At 31.9% G+C, this 25915-nt stretch overlaps 2 protein-coding genes across 12 annotated transcripts in view; one reads left to right on the top strand and one right to left on the bottom strand.

The window, feature by feature from the left end:
* LOC131008955 (uncharacterized) overlaps positions 1–25915 on the top strand; it is a 984029-nt gene that overhangs the window by 881039 nt on the left and 77075 nt on the right. The gene's annotated exons all lie outside the window — the stretch shown is intronic.
* Positions 18108–24122, bottom strand: LOC131008995 (WAT1-related protein At3g30340-like). Of its 10 annotated transcripts, none has more exons than XM_057936165.1 (9): positions 23997–24122; positions 22669–22739; positions 22052–22109; positions 20203–20409; positions 20062–20124; positions 19863–19979; positions 18849–19236; positions 18613–18764; positions 18108–18406 (listed from the first exon to the last, which is right to left on the bottom strand). In XM_057936165.1, the coding sequence occupies exons 4-9, from the start codon at positions 20367–20369 to the stop codon at positions 18274–18276; spliced, it is 1020 nt and encodes a 339-aa protein (XP_057792148.1). In that variant the 5' UTR covers positions 20370–20409; positions 22052–22109; positions 22669–22739; positions 23997–24122; the 3' UTR covers positions 18108–18273. The 10 variants fall into 10 exon arrangements, with proteins under 10 accessions (XP_057792148.1, XP_057792145.1, XP_057792146.1 ...); XM_057936162.1 differs by having other exon boundaries at positions 24014–24122; XM_057936163.1 differs by having other exon boundaries at positions 22031–22109; positions 22671–22739; positions 24014–24122.

Below are 25915 nucleotides of genomic sequence, written 5' to 3'. Positions count from 1 at the left end.
ACATAAGTGGGTCTTTGTATAATTATTTACAAAAAGGGGTTGTTTTTTGAATTTTTAAGAATTAAGTCGTGTCATATTTGGACAACAACGAAAGTTGGTGTATTAAAATGTAAAATCCTAACTTCACGTCAAATATGAATTTTTGACAAAATTTGTGTATTTAGGTGCAATTTTCCCTAAAATAAACTTAGTCAGTTTACATTTAATTAAATTTGGATAGTCAATGTTTAGGTTTGAATTCCTACGGAAAAATAAGAGTAATTAAAAAGGACTCAAATTGTGGTCTTTGAACGTTTTTAAAACTCAACTTACAAAACCAATAACATTTTTTTTTTGTAGAAGCAACCCCAATCAATTACGACTAGACTAGGATTGAAATTTTCTCGACTCCTTTTTATACAAAAAGGACATATAGTCATGACAAATGTTTTTACATCGAATACTTTTATATATTAGTATTGTTATTATTTTACCACACAACTATTTTTTTAATAAACTAATTATTTTTAGATTTTTTTCAATTATATCAAACATATATGCATAATACTTGATTTATAGTAATTAATTAAAATAAAAATGTGATTAGTTAAAAAATCATCTTTAACATTGAATGCACCAGCTAGAAACGGCGTTGAAATAACCAATATCAGCAGAGTTTATTTTTTTTTCTTATGTACTTAATTTAAAATTTACTTTTTCCTTTACCGAAAGGGAAATGTTTAATTTTTCTTTCTTATGTACTTAATTCAAAATTTATTTTTTCCTTTATATCGAAAGGGCTAATGTTTAATTTTTCTTTCTTACGTACTTAAGTTAAAATTTATTTTTTCCTTTATCGAAAGGGGAATGTTTAATTTTTCTTTCTTATGTAGTTCAATAGTACTGGACCAAACTTCACTTCCACCTTCTTGATTCCGTACGATTTATTTTTTTTATTTTTTTTTCTAAAGAAGAAATCAGAGGATTTTGTACGAAAATTTAAGTGGTCACGCTTGCATATGAGGTTTCCAATTCGCATAAGATAACACAACAAAATTCTTGTTGCTCATTCTGATAATTTATTATTCATAAATTTTACTCCATTAGCTTGTGCATGATACAAACGATTCAATAAGAATGCACAAATGTGCTCTTCAAAAAAAAAAAAAAAAAAAAGAATGGACAAATGTGGTGAGAAATAAAAATAAATTAAAATATTATATTTTCAGATTATATGGTTGATATTTATCTAAGGGCCAAAAATTTGTTTGAGTTTGAATTTTAGAGGAAACAAATATTTTATCAATTAAATGAATACTGTTATTCAACACTATATATATATATATAGAGGTGGGCTATAATAAAAACACATCCTTTTGTAAAAACTAAAAACGGCTGAATTCTATATAGAACACGTATGAATTAGCTGTGTAACTGCATGAATTGCGAAAGGTCCTGAATTCTATGTAGAACACGTATGAATTGGCTGAATTCATACAGTTACACAGCTAATTCATACGTGTTCTACATAGAATTCAGCCGTTTTTAGTTTTTACAAAAAGATGTGTTTTTATTATAGTCCACCCCTATATATATATATATATATATATATATATATATATATATAGGAAGAGGTTCTAATAAAAACCTCTGTTAAAATGAGAACTAGGAACCTAATCTTGACCTTTTAAATCTTAGATCTAATGGTTAGGATTTAGTCAACAAAAGAAACTGTGCATCTATTATATTTTACTGTGCACTTAAAAAATAACATTCTCGCTACAATCTATATATATACTTATATTGTAAATATATATTCCATTCGTCATAAAAGCATACATAGTCTATTTATAATAAAAAAAAAATTCACTAAACATCACAATTAATATGGGATCATTTCTCTATTTACACTGCTTTTTATAGAATTTTTTTAAAATTCGTATTGTTTCATATTATGCATGATTTTATGAGACGGAAGCAGTATATTAAAAGATGATCGTATTCATTCATCATTCCTCGTGCAACAGCAGAAATTTGAGGTTGTAACTGTAACCGGTGGACTGGATACTGACCGGCTCAAGGGAAAAGAAAAAGAAAATAACAAAAAAGAAAAAGGAAAAATGTGGTGGAGAAATCACAACGATACCCAAATAACATTTCATGCTCACCGCCAAATCCTGTACCACCGCAGAATTATTTCGGAGGGCCGGGCACAAATTTTCACTTGTCGTTCTCTTGTTAAACACGTTTTTCTTATTTTTTAATACACAATAATTTATTTAAATTTGATATATTTGACTATATGATGCGGGTAGAAGTGTGAAATATATTTGATACTGATAAATATACGAACTCCGTTGATAATCACTGTATATCGGAATACGTACAATAAGGGATAATTCGTTGATTCACTTATGAATACCGGAAGAACACCGCGAGAAGGGAACAATCACACCTTCTACATTTTAACTCTCAATTCGACTCCCATAAAACATAAATAAAACTCCTATTTATAATAAAATCCTAAACATCTAAAAGGAAACAAACTAACTTGACCAACAAGACAAATCAATAATTAAAGATATACGATTCTATCTTCATCAGGCAAGATTTTTTTTAAGTGTCAATTTTTTCAAATCTATACTATATAGTCTATATTAAAAAGGCAAGATTTTATTTTGAAATCAATTTTAAATTGATTTTAAAATTAAGTGGTAATTCCGGTGACCGCCCTTGGTTGTCCACCAATTATTTCATTCAAGATCCATTTGTTTAAGATGAAAAAAGGATGATTTTTTTTTTTAAGTACGAAGAAGAGAGAAATGAGTGAAATATAGTGTAAAATGAATGAGGATGGATGAAGAGTATTTATATATATAAAAAAAAGAAGTAAATAAAAAATAATAATAAAAAATTCTGAAGAAGACCATTGGCAACAAACGGATGTTTTAGTATTTCTTTAGCATGTTTTCTCCACGAATTTGACGTTGACCAATGACTTGAGGATTATCGCAACTTCGTCAAACAACACAAGTCTTTTAGCGTGTTTTCTCCACCAATTTTTTCCTCGGAAAAGCTAAATGGACACCGAGTGTTTTTGAAAACCGGAGTTTTTGCATTTAGCCAAAGTGGGCCGGTTTTTTAGTGAATTAATTTATCTTTATTAAGTAATACTATTTTATTGTTAATATAAATCCGAAATTAGTTTGTTTTCGTTTAGTTTGATTCCTTTTTTTCCGTTTAGTTTGTTTCCTTCTTTTTCTTTCATTTTGTTTCGTTTATTTTGTTTTCTTATTTTTATGTTTTTATTCCAGAAGCTTTTCTTAATTATATAATTCGAAAATTATATAAATCAAATTTGAATTTTGTTTCTGGAATTCTTTTGATTATTTATTTCTTGATAAAATAATCTTATATTTGTTTCCAGTTTTTTCTTTCCAAAATTAATATTATTTATTTTTATTCAAAAATTATGTTTTATTTATTTGTTTACTCTAATTTTATGAAGATCCTAAAAGTAATCCTATTTTTGTTCCTACGTATTATTTTTCTATTGTTTCGAAAATATATTTTTTTCTTTAATTTTGTATTTTTATATTCTAAAATTTTGTTTTTTTCTTTTCCGAAGATTTATTATTTTGGTTTATCGGAAATTATGTTATTTTATTTCTTTCCACTAATTTGGATATTCTTCTAAAAATAATCCTAGATTTGTTTCCATTAAGAGAATGAAATAATATAGTGTGAGTAATGAGAAAAAATAAAATAAAATGAATCGTAAGCATGAGATTTTGCTTGTAAAATTATATAACATATAGTTTATTAAAAGCGATACAATAATAAGAAAATGAACTAATATAGTTTGAAGTTGAATTAGTGAATTGAAATAAACTCAATAATAATAATAAGAAATGATTAAACTCAATTAAATAAAGTTGAATTAATGAATTGAAATAAATTAGTGAAGTTGGAAAAATAATATTAAAATATGAATCATACGATGGTATTTTGCTCGGAGAATCATATATATTATAAATATATTATAAATGAAGGAATATATATGTGGGCAATATGAATGTTTAAAATTTGAAAATAACATTTTCGTACGATTGGAAATCGCTCGCGAAACTATTTAACATATATTTGGATGAGAAACAATGTATTATACGATGACATTTTGCAATGTGTTGGAAATAATTTGTGAATTTGAAAAAAAAAAGAATTACTAAAAAAACATGAATCATATGATTGGATTCGGTCGCAAAAGTATTTAAGGAATATTTTGTTTGAATGTATTATAATAAAGTATTAAATGTAATATAATTATAACAAAATGAATATAGTATTGTATGAGTAACGAAGTCGAAAATAATTATAGTCAATGAAGTAAAGTAGAATTAATTATTTGAAATTAATTACTGAATTTGTAAAAAAAAATCTTGTGATATTATGTGGACAAAAATAAATTAAAATACATAGAAAATTGAATATAATATATATGCATATTTGGGCTATGTCAAACCCTCCATCAAATCCCATAATTTGGTGGACGTCGTATACCACCAAATAATTCCTGCAACACTATCAAGAATTAAATGAGTATAATGATAAGCAGGGTCGAACCACATAGAGCATGTAAAATCATCCAATTCCCAAGAATCTATATTTTTGGTGATGCCACCACGCCTTAAATTTTGAGAAAATATTAATTAACTAAGAAAGCAAATAAGTCAAATAAAAATCGAGAAATAAATCAATAGAGAAGTAACTCGGCTCGAATAAATCCATATTAATTTAATGACTCTGATCATCGACGCAATGATTAATTAATCCCTATCAACCAACCAGTTATAGGATACCGTGAAACGCAACGGACGTACCCCAATTCCTACTTACTGTATCGATAAACAGCTGGAGACGCCAGACCTGCTTATTTCCCTTATTAAAATATAACCTAGCTGGAGACGCCAGACCTAGATTTAATATTCTATAGCATTAAGATGAAGAAACCCAGTTTAGATAAATTATCCTAGATATGCTAGTAATAATTCATCCACCAAATTATTTCTACTACGAACATGGTAGCTTTATCACTAATCAGCCATATTCCAACAATTACGGATTGGAGGTGCTAATTGTCTGTAATCCAATTAAACCTAAGTTGATCAGGCTTAAATTAAATCAGAACTATCTTTAAACACAAGGAACAAATCGAAATCAATAGGAATCAATTATATGAACAATTAGGTCTCACAAGTTATTAAATCAATACTTCATTATTCTCGCCGAATTAAAGATTTAGCTACTCATAATTAAAACTAGAACAATCAAATAAATAAAATCAAACATAAAACAAGAATAATAAATTGCAATTGAATAACAAACCAAACACCACACTAGGAATTGGTGGAACACGTCTCTGCCAAAAATTCTCCTTAATAAAAGTCAAAGCTAAAACTAAAACCTAAGCAAAAGTTAAAAACCTAATTAACTTAGTCTAGAAAAAGAAAAAGAAAAACGTGTTGTCCAAATAATCAACTAACTAAGAGCACTTCCAGCAGATCACCTAAATCTATCACTAACTCTAAATTTAGGCTAAAACAATTGAAAATGCGATAAAAAATGCATCCAGCAGATCCCCTAAATTGGATGGGGCCCACAAAAAAATTTACACCTACCTAAATTCAATCTTAAATTTACACCCACCCTAAATTTATTTTAAGCTTATAATTAGTAGGGCCCACACATAATTATTGTTTTTATATAGAACATAGGAGATCTGATGTATGCATTTATAAAATCGAGATCCTAAAATTAAATAGGGAAGCTTTAGGGAGGAATATAGGAGCATAATTATGAGATTTCTGCTGGGAGTGCTCTAATATATATAACCTAACCTATCTCTAAATAAGAATGCGGCTAAGTGGGTGTTCGCTAATATTTTCACCACGCCGCAAGTATACGGGTAGTTGTAATATATGGAAGCAATGTCGTATTCCACAAGGATTGGTGAATTTAAACTTCTAAATATTATTAATAAGTTATTTTCAATCTATTTAGACAAACCAAAGATGAAGAGATATTGAGAACTAAAACAAAGCTAAATAAAGCAAGTAAATAAAATAACGACAAGATAAACTTAGTTAATAAATTGGGGAATGACTCGAATGAAAGTTATCCTAGGGACTAAATTTCGATGGATCGTAATGAACTTCAATCTAAAGCAATATTAATCTTGATATGACCTACTTATCTAGGGCGATCTCCCCACTAGTTTTAGCCCCCTCCCGGACGACTAAAACAGTAGATTACGGGTCATAATTGCCGTCCCCGGTCAATTTCTAACCTATAACTCCCAAGAGCACAAAAGATCAACAAGCCCTCACCCAACTCTCAACCTCCCGGTTTATTGAGATGATATGTATCAAACTCCTAATCTATTGTAATTATCCTCTCCCGATTCAAATCACAAATTAGAAATGCACAAAAGGTGGCCAACCAATCATACAAGAGATAAATCTAGGACTTGAAAAGATAACAATAAGCACAATCAAGATATATATAGAACAAAGAAATCAATCCATTACAAATCCATCTAATCTAATCCCTAAGATAAGAGATTTTAGCCAAGCATATTCATAATAAAAGCAAATCTCAAGTCATAAGAAAACATAAATAAAGATATAGAGAGATAGAGATTCATAGACAAATCCTATAATCTTGATCTTCAATCATGTAGTCTTGATGAGCTCCTTTCCAAGTCTTCCCCTTCTTACTTTGATTTTGGTGTTGTTTTTGTGTGTGGAAGAGAGAAAAAATGGTAGAGAATGGAGGCTAGGGTTTGGGATTGGAGAGTTGGGGAAGATGAAGTGGGTGTGTGTGGTGAATGATATGAGAAAAGAGGGGAAAAATGGAGTTTTGAGCTAAAAATCACGTCTGGGCCCACCAAAAGGCGGATCCCCGCCTCTTCCCCGCGGTCACGGCATGAACCGCGGTTGAAAACGCGGCTGGAAGCAGGGGAGGCCGCGGTCATGGGCCGCGGCCGCGGCTCGGACCGCGGGTGACTGTCAAAAACGTTCTGGACTGCTCTGGAGCAGAGGCCCGCGGTCGGGCCCGTGGCCGCGGCCCGGACCGCGGGTTACTGGGCAATTTTGGAGCAGAGGCCCGCGGTCGGGCCCGTGGCCGCGGCCCGGACCGCGGGTTCCTGGGCTTTATGCGCAGTCCGCTTGTTCGGCTCCGTTCTCCCTCGTCCGGACTCCGATTTGGTCACCGTTTGCGCTCACGAATTCCTATCGAGACGTACGTCGATATCATGTCTTCAAAATCCTCCAATTAATCCTTTATTTTCCCTGAAATCACTCCAAAACTACACCAAGAAATCAAAACTCAACAAAACTCAAAATTGGGATACAAACACATATTAGCAATCAATTCATGGGGGAAAATGACAACAATTCATGCGATATTGAGGTACGAAAACCATGTTTGTCAGTGGGGTAAAAGGCTAGGGAAATAATCCCTACAATAGTCGTCCCTAATTATCACGGGCTTTCGGCCCTTTTACAAATAAAGCATCAAAATAAATTAAAATAATAGTTTTAGGCTAAATTAAATCTAAAATAAATAACTTCAAGCCCAATCTCTAAATTCCTCCAAAATCAATGCTAATCTTCATCAAATCTCGACTTTCACCGACTTCTTCCATCCACGAGCCTCCTTCCACACTTCAAGCAATTCCTGCGCCAAAATGCCAATGAACTTGGGCAAAAATCAAATAAAAACACACGATAATAAACATGAATCTAGACAACTAAATCGCACACATCAAATCTCCTCACACTTGAATCATACTTGCCCTCAAGTATGAAGTGAAGAAAAGACTCAATAGTAGAAATAATTATCTAGACACGACCTTCCCCCAGACTCAACACACAAACACACGAAAAGGAAAAAGAAAGATGGAAGATAAGAAGCGAGACACGAAAACACAACAGCCAAGTAAATGCCAACTGCTAGCTTGTAACTTATACTGCCAAGATGAACCAAGTAATTTATAAATAACTCTCTACCTTTAAAATGAAAAATTAGAATCTCAAGTACGCATCTCTATCATCAAATTAGTCAAAATCAGGGAATAACAAGTACAGCTCACTACTTCACTCATTCGCTCAAATTGCAATTAAGGACATTCACACATACAAGAAAAGATCCACTCAGCCATGATATGTCGCGTTCAAATAGTGACTCAAAAAGGACTTTGTTCATTTGGCGTAATGGTGCTAGGGACCATTCATAAGATTGGAAGGATCTAAAGGGGTTCCTAGGCTCAAGCAATGAAGATCAAAGTGTGCACATCTAATCCAAACCATCATCCACAATTTCAAGTTCATAGAGAAATAAAGAAAGCAACTAAACTTAGGGGAAAAACTCCAACAATAACAATGATAATACATGCTCAACTCAAACTGGTGCAACATCTTTTTTCTCTTTTCTTTTCTTTTCTTTTCTTTTCTTTTTTTCTTTCTTTTTTTTAAGTTTTTTCCTTTTTTTTTCTTTTTTTTTTCCAGAAGCACCCTTCTTTTTTTTGTATCTCCAATCAACATGCAATCATCATCTACAAAATATCCCCACAAATCGTTTCCTAAACCCAATCTGAATTCACTGCCACTGTCTGGCCAAACGGATCACAGATCCTTATCATCTAGCAGAAGACATCAGTTTGGGCAAACGGCACATAGAAACACAGCTTAACTTTCTCTAGTAATTAATGGAATGAAGTTCAAAATTAGACATGCATCACTGAGTCAAAGAGAGAGTCCAAAACAGGCCTTGGCTAATTATTTAGTGACTAATAAGAACAAAAATGGTTAAGGCTTCAAAAATGGCTCACTAGGGGTTAATGTATGGGTAGGCAGTGAAACGCAGGCCAAATGGGCTTTCCTAGTGCCTTCTATCATTTGTCACATATGACTCACTTAATATCACGACCTCATGAATATCAAATCACTCAAAGAAGAAATATAGTAGAGAGTGCTCTACTCTATTAAGCTCAAATCTCACTTATGTGTGGTTTTTACTCACTTATTGCCTTTCTTCGTCATCCCAATTTTCATCTAATAAAGATTCATCCATAAAATCACAATTCTTCAATTCCAAAAGTATCAAGTCATCTACTTCATCACAAAGTGCAACTTGGAAGCATGCATACACAAAACTAGCAAACTAACACTCACTTGGCTAACATGCAAGACAACACAACGACTCAACATAGACATACAAAAATAAAGACACATCCCCCTCCTCACACTTAGACGTTGCTTGCCCTCATGCAAACAAGAAAAAACATAAAAAATGAGAACACACAAGAAAAAAAAAAAAAAACAAAACAACAAACACAAACACTAAACAAGACAAGGAAAAAAATAAAGAAACAAAAACGAACAAGAGGGAAGGGTATCACCGTGCTCTCGCTGCCTTATGGAGATGCCGGTAGAGGGCGGCGGTTCTGGAGGGGATCGCGGCGTCGGTGGTGTTTCAGGCGTAGAGATGGAGGGCGGTAATAGAGGCTGGCGGTGGTGATTTCCAGATGTAGATGAAAAGATATGATGGCCGGAACAGGGAGGTATTGGATTGTGGAATTGGAGAGCAGCGGCGGGTGCAGGTTGGAGATGGAGGCTGGAGGTGTGTGGCTGCGGTGGCGGTTCTGGAGTGGGTCGCGGCGATGGTGGTGTTTCAGGCGGAGAGATGCGAGTGGAGATGGCTGGAGTGGGTTTTGGAGGAGGTGGAATTGAGAGGGAAACGATGGGGGGAATTTTGACTATGTCAAACCCTCCATCAAATCCCATAATTTGGTGGACGTCGTATACCACCAAATAATTCCTGCAACACTATCAAGAATTAAATGAGTATAATGATAAGCAGGGTCGAACCACATAGAGCAGGTAAAATCATCCAATTCCCTAGAATCTATATTTTTGGTGATGTCACCACGCCTTAAATTTTGAGAAAATATTAATTAACTAAGAAAGCAAATAAGTCAAATAAAAATCGAGAAATAAATCAATAGAGAAGTAACTCGACTCGAATAAATCCATATTAATTTAATGACTCTGATCATCGACGCAATGATTAATTAATCCTTATCAACCAACCAGTTATAGGATACCGTGAAACGCAACGGACGTACCCCAATTCCTACTTACTGTATCGATAAACAGCTGGAGACGCCAGACCTGCTTATTTCCCTTATTAAAATATAACCTAGCTGGAGACGCCAGACCTAGATTTAATATTCTAATAGCATTAAGATGAAGGAACCCAGTTTAGATAAATTATCCTAGATATGCTAGTAATAATTCATCCACCAATTTATTCCTACTACGAACATGGTAGCTTTATCACTAATCAGCCATATTCCAACAATTACGGATTGGAGGTGCTAATTGACTGTAATCCAATTAAACCTAAGTTGATCGGGCTTAAATTAAATCAAAACTATCTTTAAACACAAGGAACAAATCGAAATCAATAAGAATCAATTATATGAACAATTAGGTCTCACAGGTTATTAAATCAATACTTCATTATTCTCGCCGAATTAAAGATTTAACTACTCATAATTAAAACTAGAACAATCAAACATAAAACAAGAATAATAAATTGCAATTGAATAACAAACCAAACACCACACTTGGAATTGGTGGAACACGTCTCTGCCAAAAATTCTCCTTAATAAAAGTCAAAGCTAAAACTAAAACCTAAGCAAAAGTTAAAAACCTAATTAACTCTTAGTCTAGAAAAAGAAAAAGAAAAAGAAAAAGAAAAAGAAAAACGTGTTGTCCAAATAATCAACTAACTAATATATATAACCTAACCTATCTCTAAATAAGAATGCGGCTAAGTGGGGTAAAAGGCTAGGGAAATAATCCCTACAATAGTCGTCCCTAATTATCACGGGCTTTCGGCCCTTTTACAAATAAAGCATCAAAATAAATTAAAATAATAGTTTTAGGCTAAATTAAATCTAAAATAAATAACTTCAAGCCCAATCTCTAAATTCCTCCAAAATCAATGTTAATCTTCATCAAATCTCGACTTTCACCGACTTCTTCCATCCACGAGCCTCCTTCCACACTTCAAGCAATTCCTGCGCCAAAATGCCAATGAATTTGGGCAAAAATCAAATAAAAACACACGATAATAAACATGAATCTAGACAACTAAATCGCACACATCATATATATTATAATAAAGTATTATAATCGATATGATGTTAACAAAATGAACCATTATTGTGTGACTAACGATGTGGCCTTAGTTATTGTAAAACTATGAAACAAAGTTTAATTAATTAGTGAAGTTGTAATAAAAAATGAATTTTATAAGATATATAATGCCCATTGAAGTTGTACAAGCACAAAAAAAATGCCTAGAATACATTATAAATGAATAAATATATTACACAATGAAATTATGTGATAACTTATTATGGAGGTAAAATATTAAAATTGTGAAATTGGGAAAAATTTAGATTAATATAAGCGTTAGTATAATATCATAATGAATCAGTGAAGTTGAAATAAAAAGTATACTCTATTAAATAGAGTTGAATTAATTAATTGAAGTAAATTAGTGAAATTGAGAAAAATAAATAAAATAAAATGAATCATATGCAGGAATATCGCTCAGAAAACTATATAACATATACTTGAATGAAAAACAATGTATTATTGTAAATAATTAAACGTGATATGTCAATAAGACAATGAACTGCTATAGTGTATGTAACGAAGTCGATATAACTATTCGTTATAAAATTATGAGTTATTAAATGCAGTTAATTAATTAATTTAAAGTAAATTATTGAATATAATATAAATACACACACACACACACACACATATATATATATATATATATATATATATATATGGATTTTTCATTCTTTTGTGAAGATTTGATTTTTGATTTTAGATTTTATTCATGAAAAATAAATCATAAATATAAAAGTGGTGAATATCTAATTTTAAGGATGATAAAAATCATTCAGAATGTTATACGAAATTCGATCACACATTTTAACAAACATCTGGCAAACATTCAAATAGTGGATTCAAGTATTAATATTACTTACTTATTAATGGAAAAAAATCATAATTTTCAAAAAAATAAAAACATAATTTCCAAAAATATAAATAATAAAAATTTCGGAAAAAATCTTGAAATATTTTACGAGAATCTCTAAAATAGTGGATTCAAATATAAGATAATTTTGTGGAGAATGAGAATATCTAAATTAGTGGAAACAAATCTATGATTAGTTTTAGAAGAATCGCCAAATTATTTGAAACAAATAAAGATAACATAATTTCCAAATAAAAAAAAATCGAATAAAAACTAACATAATTTTCAAATATAAAAAACATAATAACATAATTTTCTGAAAAAATAAATAAATAATCTTAAAAAAATATTAGTTTAAAAAAACAATAGCTACAAACAAATCTAAGATTTTTTTAAACAAAAAACCATGATTTATTGGTAACAAATCAATAATAAAATTTTAAAATAATAAATTAAACAATTTTCGGAATAAATAATCATATAAACCTCAAATATATGATTTACATAATTTTCAAAACTAAATAACTCAAAAATAAGTAAACAAAAAAAACAAAAAAAAGGAAACAAAAAGAACGTAAAAAAAGGAAACAAAAATAACCGAAAAAAAAGGAAACGAAAAAAACAACAAAAAAACATTAAATAATATGAGGGGTTAATTAGTAAATACAAAAATTCCTATAAACCGGCCCATTTGGATTAAATGCAAAAAAACCAGTTTTATGCAGGTGTCCATTTATCATCACCCTGTCACTTATAATGTGGTTGACTACGGTAATTAGAAACGAATAGAGCATAGTATGGTAAAAACAAATTTTTCAACACAAAATTAAATTTCTTTACGGAAATAAAATAATAATAATCCATATGTATAAAATTGTGGCCGGCGATATTTTGAAGCAAGAAACTAATCGAGATCTTCTTCCACCTAAAAAGACACGAAAGATGATTTTTTTTTTTTCAAGACAAGGTAAAAGTACTACCAAAAAGAGAAAGCAATAGTAAGAATTAATTTTGGATTGGGCTTGAATTAACAACAACGTGGGCCAAATTATACCAACAGAACCAATTAATATATGGTGAATTTCTATCCCTGGCCCCCCTTTTTACCATTATAGCCACTATATAAAATAATAATAATAATAAATTTACTAATCTATCCTTACAACTCATAACCCTCCATAATTTAGAATTTATAGAAAATAAAATATCTCTCATTTGTGAGAAAATTTGATTTTAAAAATTTGGAGATGGGGAGAAGATAGGCTCCAGATCTGGATCTTCTGTTTCATTGTTTAGACGGGAGCCGATTTTTATTTTTTGTGAATCATTTCGTGAATTGCTATCCATGGCCCCCTTTTGTCTTGTTATTGTGGTTTTTAATTTTTTGAGAGCCTGTTTACTAATGAAGACGATGGTGTTGTGATTTGCAGAACAAAATGGCTTTGATAATGAAAAAAAGGGCTATGAAATAATTTTCACGGTTCTACAGTGTAAAGGGGCTACGAAGGAGTATAATAAATTTTTTATTAAATTTTTTATTTGCTATGAGTTATAATTATAAGAGTAAAATATAATAAATTTATAATTATATTTTATTATTATTAAAATTGAGGAGCTATGATGAGTAAAATGGAGGCTATGAATTACCCATTAATACAAAATGCATGAAAACAATGATTTACAGAAAAATCATTTATTTGAGCTAAGCTAAGGCCCAATATTATGTCTTCTTTGTGTTTTTCCGTTACTTTTTTTTTCACCGTTTAAACTTTCTTGGGTAATTCTATTAATAGCCCCCATCTAAAAATAATAATAATAAATAATTGTAAATTTACTATTTTATCCTATAACTCATAATCTTTAAATTAAATACCCTATAATTCATAATCGAATGAATTTCAGTTTAATCACGAGTTTATATGATTTTAGTTTGGTTTCCACCAATTAACTAACTAAATTATTATGGTCGCAGAGTCGTAATGAAATAAAATGGAGATAAGAAGAATGATACAAAAGAAAGAGATGAATTTCTTGACCATGTTTAAGACAGTATCTTTCATGGAACTAAAAACAAAAAAATAAAATAAAAAATAAAATAAAGGATTAATTACCCATAAAATACTAAACTTTCATTCAATTCTGGTTTTGCACACAAACTTTAAACTATGGCATGATAATTACTAAACTTTTGATTTTATTTGGATTTGCTACTAATCCAAATTTCGGGCAAATTCTAGGCTAATATGGCGTGTCAATATTTGATGTGGCATATTTATTCTTGTGTGGCAATAAGTTGGCAAAATAATATTTTTTATTTAATTTTTTATTGATAAAAAATAACACAAAGAAAATAACCCACATTATCAATAACTTAATATATCAAATCAAACAATAATATTTTTTTTGATTGAATTAATTAATTGAATAAATTCAATAATGGTAAGAAAATTCCAAGAAAGTAAATTTAGGTCGTTAAAATAAGAAGCATTGGATGAAATTGTGTTTAAGGTATGAATCCCCTTATGTTCGGCGCCCAAAAAGTCAAAAAAGTTGATTAATTTGATTTGTAGTGCATGTTATTTGCATGAAAAAAATCGAAGAAGGCAAATTTGAGTTATTTTCTTTGTGTTTTTATTTTTATTTTTTTAATTTGATTTGATATATTAATTTATTGATAAGTAAAATATTTTTTGGCTGATACACTTACATTCGAAGAATTCCCTTACTATGATTGAATTTATTCAATTAATTAATTTAATTAAAAAAATATTATTTGAGTTGATATATTAAGTCACTGACAATTTGAGTCATTTGCTTTTTGTTCTTCTTTCATTGATAAAAAATTAAATAAAAAAATACTATTTTGCCAACTAATTGTCACGCAAGAATAAATACGTCACGTCAAATTTTGCCAGGCCATTTTAGCCTGAAATTTGGCTGGAATTTGAATTAGTGGCAAAATCAGATAAAATCAAAAGTTTAGTAATCATCACGCCACATTTCAAAGTTTGTATGCAAAACTAGAATTGGATGAAAGTTCAGTATTTTATGGGCAATTAACCCTAAAATAAATATTGGATTACTGACAAGCAGAAGTAATTAATCTGATCCATTATGAAAAATTACAAACTGTAGACCTGTTTGCCGATGAACTTGACCTCAATAGGGTTGACGTTCTTCCCGAAACTAAAAAAACTATAATTCTTTTTCTGCGACAAATGGGAAGAGTGGGAAGATATAGCATTGGAAGAAGAAGAATCTGCGGCCATGTGCCTCATGCCATGTCTCACTCGATTGAAGATCGATAAGTGTGAGGGTTTGAAGAAGTTATCGCATTGCCTCTACAGATTTAATTTAGGTGGGCTATGAATCATAGAGTATTTAATTTGGGGCTATGAATTATAGGGTAAAATAATAAATTTATAATTATTTATTATTATTATTATTGTTTTAAGTCAGAGGCTATACAAAGTTAAACGGGGGCTATGAACATAATCACCCAACTTTCTTTAGAACTTATTTTTTGGTAACTTAATTTCCCTAGATTAGGGATGTCAATTTACTCGCGGGTAACGAATATCCGCGAAAATCCGACCATAATAGGACGGGTTTGAGGGGCATTTGATATCCACGGATAGTTTCGTGAATACAATTCACTATCCATTTAGTTCATGAATATGAGTTTGGATATTTACTATCCATACCCGCGAAATCCGTTTACCCGCGAAAATATGCGAAAAATACCCACGAAATATCTTTAAAATATGGGCTTTGGATATAGTGTTAATAGGCAAAAATGCCCACTTCCTTAAGTTTTTTTGTAAAAATGCCCTAAGTTATCATACAAAGCATTCTATGCCCTAATTATGTGGAGTACCTATTTTACCCTTTGATGTTGATGGGTGTGCTTGGTTTTTTGTGAAAGTCTTACACATTTGATCGATTTGACAGCTATCAGTCATAAAAGTCAACTATTTGACAGCTATCAATCAAGAGTACATATGACCGGTGGGTGGCTAGATCATGTGTCCGCCCGGCCGGACACATGATTTTACCGGGCGGACACATGATTTTATCGGCCGGACACATGATCTGCCACCCAAATCATGTGTCCGACCGATAAAATCATGTGTCCGTCCGGTGAAATTATGTGTCCGTCCGACCGGACACATAATCTAGTCACGCATCGTTCATATATATTCTTGACTGATAACTTGTCAAGTCGTTGACTTTTATGATTGATAGTTGTCAAATCGGTCAAATGTGTAAGACTTTCACAGAAAACTAAGCAAACTCATCAAATCAAATGGTATTTAAAGAATAGGGCATATAATGCTTTGTATAATAAAAGAGATCATTTTTACAAAAAAAAAAAAAAGATAAGGAAATAGGCATTTTAAATTTTTACTCTTGGATATACATATCATATATGGGCCAACATATGTCAAGGAAATAAGGGAAGTTTTTGGACATGTCTTGAAGACGAAGAAGAAGAGTTCAATGAAGAGGGCCCTATTTCTACTATTGAGCAATAATATAACTTTGTTGAATTTTATAATTTTAGTTGATGAATTTGGATATTAACTTTGAATTTAAACTTTGTCATGTGGATTTGAACATGGATGAAAGATGTGATTTTGAACTATGTGATTTATGGTGATTTTTTTATTTTTTTATTTATTAAGGTATCCGACAGATAGTGGGTGACGGGTATCCGACGGGTAGCGGATTGGCGGATACCCGACGGGTAGCGGGTATCCGTGGGTGGCGGGTTTGGATACTATTTGATATCCACGAATAGTTTCGTGGTTAAAATTCATTATCCATTTAGCTCGCGGGTATGGGCATGGATAGCCACTATCCATACCCATCGCACCCGATTGTCATCCCTACCCGGATATGAATATTTAGTCTCCTTTTAGCAATATAATACAGATTTTTTTTTGCTCGTTTAGTTGTTTAATTCCGTGCATTTTGTTACTAAAGTTTCTTGCATATTCCATACTACTTTGTTATAGTATTCAGGGGCGGATCCAGGATTTAATGTTAGGGGGGCTGACTTTGTTGAATTACAGCATTTGAAAATATTTACACACGGTTCGGGGACGGGTGCCCCCGAAGAATTTTCTTTTTTGAGTATTTTGTACACTTCCTTTTCATACATTTTTTTAACAGTGGATTGAAAGCACATAAAGACATACTTTTTATGCATTTTTTTAAAAAAAAAATGTTTCATTTTCTAAACAAATGAACTAATTTTCATTATTAATAATTCGTAATTTTACTTTTAACTTGAAAATTGACTCAAATTCAACATTAAAAATTATTAAGAAAGAAAAATAGGATAAAAATAACATAAATGTAGCAAATCATTATATAATATTAAGCAATTACTATGAATAGTTTGATACTATATTTTTTCTTGTATTTCTTATTTATAATTCACATCGCATGGATGAACGTACTAGTTACAATTTAAATAGAAGTGTTTTAAATAAATAATTAAAAATTATTCTACTCTATTTCAATCATTAATATTATCAAATTAAATTCAACAAAAATGAGATTAATTTTGATATTAATTCTAAGTTGGGATTTTAAACTACATACCGTGATTTGCTTGTTGAGATGATGGAAAATTATTAAATTCAAATTGATCAAGACTTTGGAGTCAGAGACAATAACTATGATTTTTTTTAGGGGACGAGAACTACCGCTTTACTATTGCGGATTTTGCTTAGGAATTCGTGCAATGCCTATTTTTTTAATAGTTTGCTAACTGTCAGTTTTATTTATATGTTGAGATTATGTAGAAGTCTTGTTTTTTAGGTTGGGCTGGATTGTGGGCTAGAATTTGGGCTGGGTTATGTAGATAGGAAGAATATATATAAGAAAAAATATTGGACTTGCACTGGGCTGGAGCCCAGTACAGTCATACTGTAGATCCGCCCCTGATAGTATTGCATGACTGGTCAATAAGTTAGAGTTCGAATACAAATAAATCAAAAAACAAATTTTATTTAACATCCGAAATTATAACATACTTATCTTAGTAAACATACAATCTTTTATCACGAATATGTGTACAAGTACTTGGAAACGATGCAGAATCAATAATACAATTGGATATAATATTTCCTCCCCCCACATTTAGCAATAAATTAAATGCGACTAATTGGTAATTTGTTGAGTATGGGATTCATCTATTCTCTTAGGAAGAGCGCCGCAAGCCTCTTGTTGATCTTTGCTTTTGCCCCACAGGAGAACATACATGCCAACAACTACCACAACCGATCCCAAAATGCTGTTCAAATCATTGCACAATTTTGAATTCAATCACTCACTACTAGAAAACCAAATTAAAGAATTTAGATCACAAAGCTTGAAAATATAGCCATATTTTTATCTATAAAGGTCAATCCTCCAAAATAAACGCAACCTAAAGGATCTGATCCAAATAGCTGACAATTTCGTATCGAAACACATATCGAATAGCGAAGACATTCTTACCTCCCGAGGTAAATCTCTTCATGCAGCACTGAAACATCCAAAACCGCAGCAAAAATCTGAATTAAAGGGCTAAATGCAGCGGTAAAAACCGGACCACGTCGCTTCACACACCAAGACATCACCACATAACATAGTCCTGATCCCACGATTCCCTAATAGAGCAACAAACACACATTCTTAAAATCAATAATACTATAGTAATAAAACTGAATAAATCATATGCAAACGGCACTCACGCTAAATACGACTGTTAGAATGTCAAGTTCCCCTCTAACAATCCACTTGGAAAAATCCCGGTCCGTGACGAAACACAACAGTGCTGACTGGAATGAGCTGAAGGACGACATGATCAACGTGCTCGAGTAACGATGTGGGAAGTATCGCCCGATCTTCGACTGCATAAGAAACCACGAGGACCAAGCCACGCTGCCCGCAGCAAGAAACGCTGCACCGGGGCCCAACCTCTTCGCCTCAACATTAGCCCGGTGCTCGACACCATGCCGGGGGTGGTTGATGAGCAGCTCGCCTTTGTAAACCGACAGTAACAAAGCTCCCATGACACAGACAGCCGTGCCCGCCACCTTGGCCTTGCCGCTGTTGCGGCTTATGTCCACCCTCTCCATCCTGCATCATATTACAATCCGATATAGTACAGCCAGAGCCAGGGGCTGATCTAGGGGGAGCTCCAGCACCACCCCTACTTCAAATTTTTACTTTCTCTGTCCCATAAGAGTGTGCACTTCTTTTCATTTTGGAGCGTCCCACAACAATATACATTGCTGTTTTATGATGCTACCTCATAATAAACTCTTTATTCTTTACTCTTACTTTATTAACCTATTTACAACTTTATCACACATGGCCTAACACACGCAAATTCCTTACTTTTTCTCTCATTATGTCGAATATATTCATAATTAATAACTTTTTCTCTCATTATATTAACGCTACAATAAAACTGGTCCCTTTTAACACTCATAACACTTACTTAACATTTATTAAAACTCGTGTCACCAACAATCATGCATACTCTTTGGCCTAATCACTTGTTTATTTTAATGGATTGATACTTTGGGATATTCTAAGACCCTTGATTATTTTTATCATTCAATCTAGTTTTGTTCGATGCTTATCTCATGAAAATGGTGAGATTAATTGGGGAAATCCTACTGTTGATGATAAAAATACTCAAATATGCATATAATCAATCATGCAAAGTAAACGCTACCTTACAGGAGAAAGAGGCTTACCTGAGTGGCCATGCGAGGAGAAATGTGATGACTGGGACTATGTTTATGAAAGCACAAGTGAATGTTGCTGATGTATAATCAAGTCCAACCAAGAACAAATACTGCGTGAGTGTCAACCTACATATTTCCATAAATGGTTTGATTCAGACAACCTTAAAAAATATATAAAAAAACCAACCCAGAGTGTTAAATTTCTTACCCGATCAAGGCGCATAGAAACATTTGACAGATCAAACTGGCAGTGAGCTTGCTCCAGCTATTCCTGCAACAAGCTGTTTTATTCTTTGATCACCAAACTGAACTAACTAACTAACTAATTTTCTGAAACGATGCAGACTACCTTTCCCAGAAGAAGGCGAAAGGGATTAAGAAGATGGTGGCGACGGATTGCCTGTACACGACGATGATGACGCGGCTCATCCCGCCGTTCATGGCCTTCTTCAGCAGTATGTTTACGAGAGCTAAGCTGAGCTCCACGCTCACCATTGCACACACCGCCTTCCACATTTTACCCGCTTCGCTCCACTCTCAATCCACCTGCTGCAACCTTCATTTATTTATAGTGTTGTGTTATTCTTCTTCATCAAAATCTTATTCAAATTTCATATGCCTTTGAATTCACTCTTTTATTTTGAGATTTTTCACTCCATGTGCACATCGATCATCAATACGGTATTCAAACACGATTTCAAATAAAGTATTATACAGATAGAGTTTTATGCCGATACTAGTGGCTGGCGACGCCACTAAGGAGGGACGATAGGGGGGATTAAGCTCCACTAATAACTTAGAAGAATACTACGTTTGGTTTGGTGGATGAGATAGATAAGATTTATAAGATTGATAGAATTGGGGGAATGATTTAATTATCCAGATAAATAATCACTCAATTGGTTGTCTAATTATATGCGGGCCGAATTATCAATCATGGGTCAAATCATTCAAACCAAACAGTTGATTAAGATGGATTATTTTATCAATCATGCCTTATCACTAAAACCAAACACCTCCACTAGTGAGCTATTCATGTGCAAAGCCATCCATCAAATCGAATTGTGGTATACCGTATACCCTTTCCAATTTGGACGGGATATATGACTTTGCGTAATAATTTACAAGTATATACTATAAAAACAAATTTATAATTTACTAAATTTAGATCAAAATAATGAGGTTGGTATAGTTCCGTCATCGTATTCTTGTCAAACTTATTTAAAAAGTGACTTTATTACTCGTCCTAATCTCAAACACAATCTCGCTAATTTGTTAGAATGATTAGTTATTTAGCGCAATAATAATCCAAAATTTACAAAATAAACATTAATAAGTAGAATAAAGGGTTAATTGTAGTTATGGCCCGAACATCAAAGGTTAAAAAAATTGATATAGGCATGTTGATAAATATTCAGATTTGTTTAAATTTTCTATACTTGGTGTACATGTCCCAAACACGATTTAAAGAATGATTTTATCACTTCTTCCTGTTCCAAAATTAAAACTCATTAAAATTTATAAATTATATTAATAATTAACTATAAATTGTTACAATAATTGCTTATCTATTTTAATAAAGTTGAAATATTACAATACGCTTCCAATCTCAAACTCATATAATAGTACTATTCTAATCTTAAACATAAGTAAATAGTATGATGAAAATGATATGCATCCATTTTGAAAGACAAAATATAAAAAATGCCTACTTTTTACAAAATATATAAATTATACTCATTCAGAACTCTTTTACCCTCATATCGAGCATTAGTGCATGCTCGTCTCTCATTAGCCGAACATGTTAACTAAAGTTCGTGATTCAAGTGTAACACCCTAATCTAATTAAGGAGATAAATATAAATTTTAAATAAATATTTAATGTGGAAGTCTTTAAAAAGTTTTAAAATAAATATTCTGGAAAATAATTTAATGAAAGTAAATTCTTAAATGAAATAAACTTTTAAAACACTTTTTAAAACGATTTAAAAGATATCAACTTTTTAATAATATATTCAAATATTAACTTTGATTTAAAATCAACAATCAACATCTTTGTTCCAAAGCATGACATAAAGCAGTCATAGAAATATTTAACTATTAATTAAGTTGTAATTTGAAACCAATCTAAAGCAGAAAATTTGTACTGAGTAAAACTTTAAATGTGTAAATTATACGTTAATAAAAATGACTACTACTCTGTAAAATGACTTCACTCGCCAATTCTACCCTCCACGCGTCTCCAACAACAATAACCTGAAATGTTAAATATGGGATGAACATACAGAGTATAACTCAGTGTGAGATATCATACAATAATTGTCCAAGATAATACTCCCTCCGTCCCACTAGACTTGACACTTTTGAGTTAGGCACGGAGATTAAGAATAAAGGGTTAAGAGTGTAAAGTAGGTAGGGTCCACTTATTTTATGTGAGTAGAGAAAGTAGGGACCACATACTATTTTAGGAAAGTGTCAATTCTAGTGGGACAAACAAAAAAGGCAAGTGTGCCAAGTCTAGTGGGACGGAGGGAGTAACACGGTAACACATACGGTCACTTCATATATATCCTCAATATTCGCAATGTGGCAACCCAAGGACTATTAAAGTCCTGGACCCTATTTGCGGGCCCCTGACAACATCCTCAAAATATACCTCAAATCGCATTGTGGCAACCCAAGGACTGTGAAGTCCTGAACCCTATTTACAGGCCCCTAGCGATATCCTCAAAATATACGTCATAACACATATGGTAAGCACATATTATTAAAATGGACAAGAATCAACCACAACATGTACTGAAATAAATCTCACACCTGAAACTTGAACTTTGATAGCTAACTTCAATAATTCAACACAAAAGTTACGTCCTAGTCGCGCCACACCTAGTCAGATAAAATTCAAATAATAATATATAAGAGCCTAAATAATCTTGAAATAATTTAATACTTAAAAATTTATTTTGTAAAACCATTTAAATTGTTGATCTAATAAACTATAAAAGATCTTTTCTTATAAAAAAAAAATGGGCTCAATATTTGATTAAAATCTAAAGCTTAATTTGTATAAAATTAAATGAAATCAAATCCAATTTCACTTAATAAAACAAACCCAAACATATATAGCCCATTAATTAATTTTAAACCTAAGCCCACCATTCCATCTCTCTATCTCTTAAAACCCTCAACTCCAGATGGGATCCTCCGTCCCAAAATATAGTGTGTACCACTCTTAATTTTTTTTATTTTATTTTTTTTTATAAAAATAAAAATTATTATTATATTATGAACTCTAATAAATATTTATCATCAAAAAATTGAAATTTTAAAAATTATATACCCTAACTTTGAATTAATGAACCCAAATAATCTATTATTAATTCAAATAAATATAAAAAAATAAATATAAACCCTAATTGGATAAGTAAACCCTTATTAATTATCTTTATAATTGAACAAAAAATAATTTAAAATTATAACATAATGAGAGTGGTACACACTATATTCTCGGGGAGTCTGGGACAGAGGATCCCATGTGCCCTCGAACGCACGCCCCAACACACACAATCAGCATAAACACATACACACACATAAAGCACACACCTCACGCACACACTTCAGATGCACACACACACGCACTCACAGAAGACCCTCTCCCCCTTTCAACCTCACGCCGCCAGCCAGCCAGCCGCCCGGCGTCACTTCCTTATCCGGCAGCAGCCGCCACCACGGTAACTGCCACCGGTTCCCTCACCTCTCTGCTCTCTATCCACTCCCTTCTCCCTCTCGCTACTTCATCTCTGCGCCGCCTCCCTCTCCGGCGAGCAGCCGCCGCGCCTTCTCATCTCAATTATTTCTATGGTTTCTAATTTCTTTTCTGTGCAATAGTGAAAATTTATTCTATTGGATTATCATGTAGAAGATTTCAAATATAATTTCTCTGGTAAAGACATCTGAATAAGAGCATGTGTGAGTGTTTTTCTGAAATTGAAGGTATTGAGGATTTGGTTTTAAGGGTGATAATTATTCTGTTTTGCTGAAAAAGATAGAAGCAATATTTTGTGGAAGTCCTGTTCTTGGTGTTTCTGCATAAATAAGAGAATAGTTGCTGGATTGAAATGAAAGTTATTTATGGAAATTTACAGAGATAAAGAGATAACCGTTTGAGCTCCACACGAAATAAGGATTTTGCTGCTGATCAAGGTTGAAGCGAAATACCAAAATGGGAAGTGTTCGAGCCGATTGTGTTTTAAGCATGACCAATATTTGAATCATACGTGCCTTATATAGGGGAAATAAAAGTATGTGGTATAACACGTATTTTCATCTACAGTATTACAAGTAAATTATGAATTATATATTCACAAAAATAAATAAGGCACAACAAAAGTAGGCTTTCATAAATATTTATTTAGGTTTAAATTTAAATTAAAAATATTTTGAGAACATAAATTTTTATTTCTAGAGTCAAGATCTTCAAATCTATTCATTTAACTAGAGGCGCGACTAGACAATTCGTGAGCTTAACATAAAATAAAATTTTACAATAACTTCACAATTTAAATGCTTCAAAATAATGAAATCTAAAACAATTTAAAATAAAATAATTTGGGATAAATGATTTGGTTTCGGGCTATCACATCAAGTAATATAGAATAGCCAGAACTCAGCCACCCAAACTGACCTAGAATGTATATCGTCGTATATATGTCAAACTCAACTAAAAAGTGATTTACTATCTATTATTATTGTTACACTAATGCTATTTGGCGCAGTTAACAACTCGAACATTACAAAATGAAAATTAATAAATAAATAGCCTTAATAACAAAAGATTATAAATTAGAGAAAATTTCACAAAGACATTTCACGTTTAGAATTTATATACATCTCAAACCCAATTTTTAAAAATAAATTTAATTTATATAATTTTGCTTTCCAAATTTGTACTCCCTCCGTCCCGTTAATAATGGCACGTTTCCTTTTTGGGTTGTCCTCGCCACCGAGTGAAACCCTAGCACCAGTGCGGCGCCAGATCTGAGCGGCTCCATCGTCGCGCTTCCACACCTCTACACCTGCTCCATCCGCCGCCGCTTCCAAGTGAAACCCTAGCACCAGTGCGGCGCTAGATCTGAGCGGCTCAATCGTTGATTTTTGTTGATTTTGTTCTTGTTTTGAATCTCATTCTTATTCTTGATTTCGTTGATTTCATGATTTTTGTGGAATCTTATTCTTGATTTCATACAATTTCTGGAATCTTATTCTTAATTTTTGTTGATTTCGTGAATTTCATGAATTGTGAATATTTGTTGATTTTTAGGATCTTTATTGTTGCTTGGTGAATTTTGTTCTGGTATTTTGATTCTGTTTTGTGTTGATTTCGTGAATTTCACCCAGTTCATGAATTTTTGATTTTTCACCTCAGTTCATGTTCTTTCTAATTCCCAAAACTACTTAAGTCCATCTCGATTTTTGTTGATTTCATGAATTTTGACAACAGTTGTCTCCGCTGATGAAGTTAACAAAATTAAGAAGGAAAAAAAATGCAATCTTCCTGCCTATTTTAGTTTAGAATTTTTTTTGTGAAATTAGTGTTAATGGTAAGAAATGATTAATTAATTACAGATTTTAAATTTATTTAATGAATCAAGAAATAAATATTTTTATATATAGATAAATTAGAAATAACAATCCCTAAACACAATTCTAATCATGTGGACCATACAATTTTATTCCCTAATTTTCTTCTCCTTAATTTCTGTGCCAAAAAAAAACGTGCCATTATTAACGGGACGAATGGAGTATATGAATACATGCATATCACACAAATCCATTTATAATATCTCTAAATAATTAAATGATTTTAATTAATTCCAACCATTCCATCAATTTTTTTATTTATTTTTTGGATTTAGAAAATATGAACATTTTATATAAGTTCTTCACTCGATGATTATTACTAAAAACTCGATGTGAAATTCAAAAAATTTAAAAACATATTCATTGTCTCATGCCAATTACCTTTTTTTCCTTGTTTATAATTTATTTGTGATAAGCAAACA

The sequence above is a fragment of the Salvia miltiorrhiza genome, chromosome 2 (genome assembly GCF_028751815.1).
Source record: "Salvia miltiorrhiza cultivar Shanhuang (shh) chromosome 2, IMPLAD_Smil_shh, whole genome shotgun sequence".
Lineage (NCBI taxonomy): Eukaryota > Viridiplantae > Streptophyta > Magnoliopsida > Lamiales > Lamiaceae > Salvia > Salvia miltiorrhiza.
This window is presented reverse-complemented; position numbering and strand designations above follow the sequence as displayed.

What these genes read in the sequence shown, in the direction of transcription:
- LOC131008995 (XM_057936165.1), bottom strand. Translation starts at nt 20,369, where the DNA reads ATGTGGAAGGCGGTGTGTGCAATGGTGAGCGTGGAGCTCAGCTTAGCT. An exon ending in TTCTAACAGTCGTATTTAGC is followed by an intron (nt 18,765 to 18,848) that starts GTGAGTGCCGTT and finishes TTGCTCTATTAG; the next exon opens with GGAATCGTGGGATCAGGACT. An exon ending in GAAGAGATTTACCTCGGGAG is followed by an intron (nt 18,407 to 18,612) that starts GTAAGAATGTCT and finishes TGATTTGAACAG; the next exon opens with CATTTTGGGATCGGTTGTGG.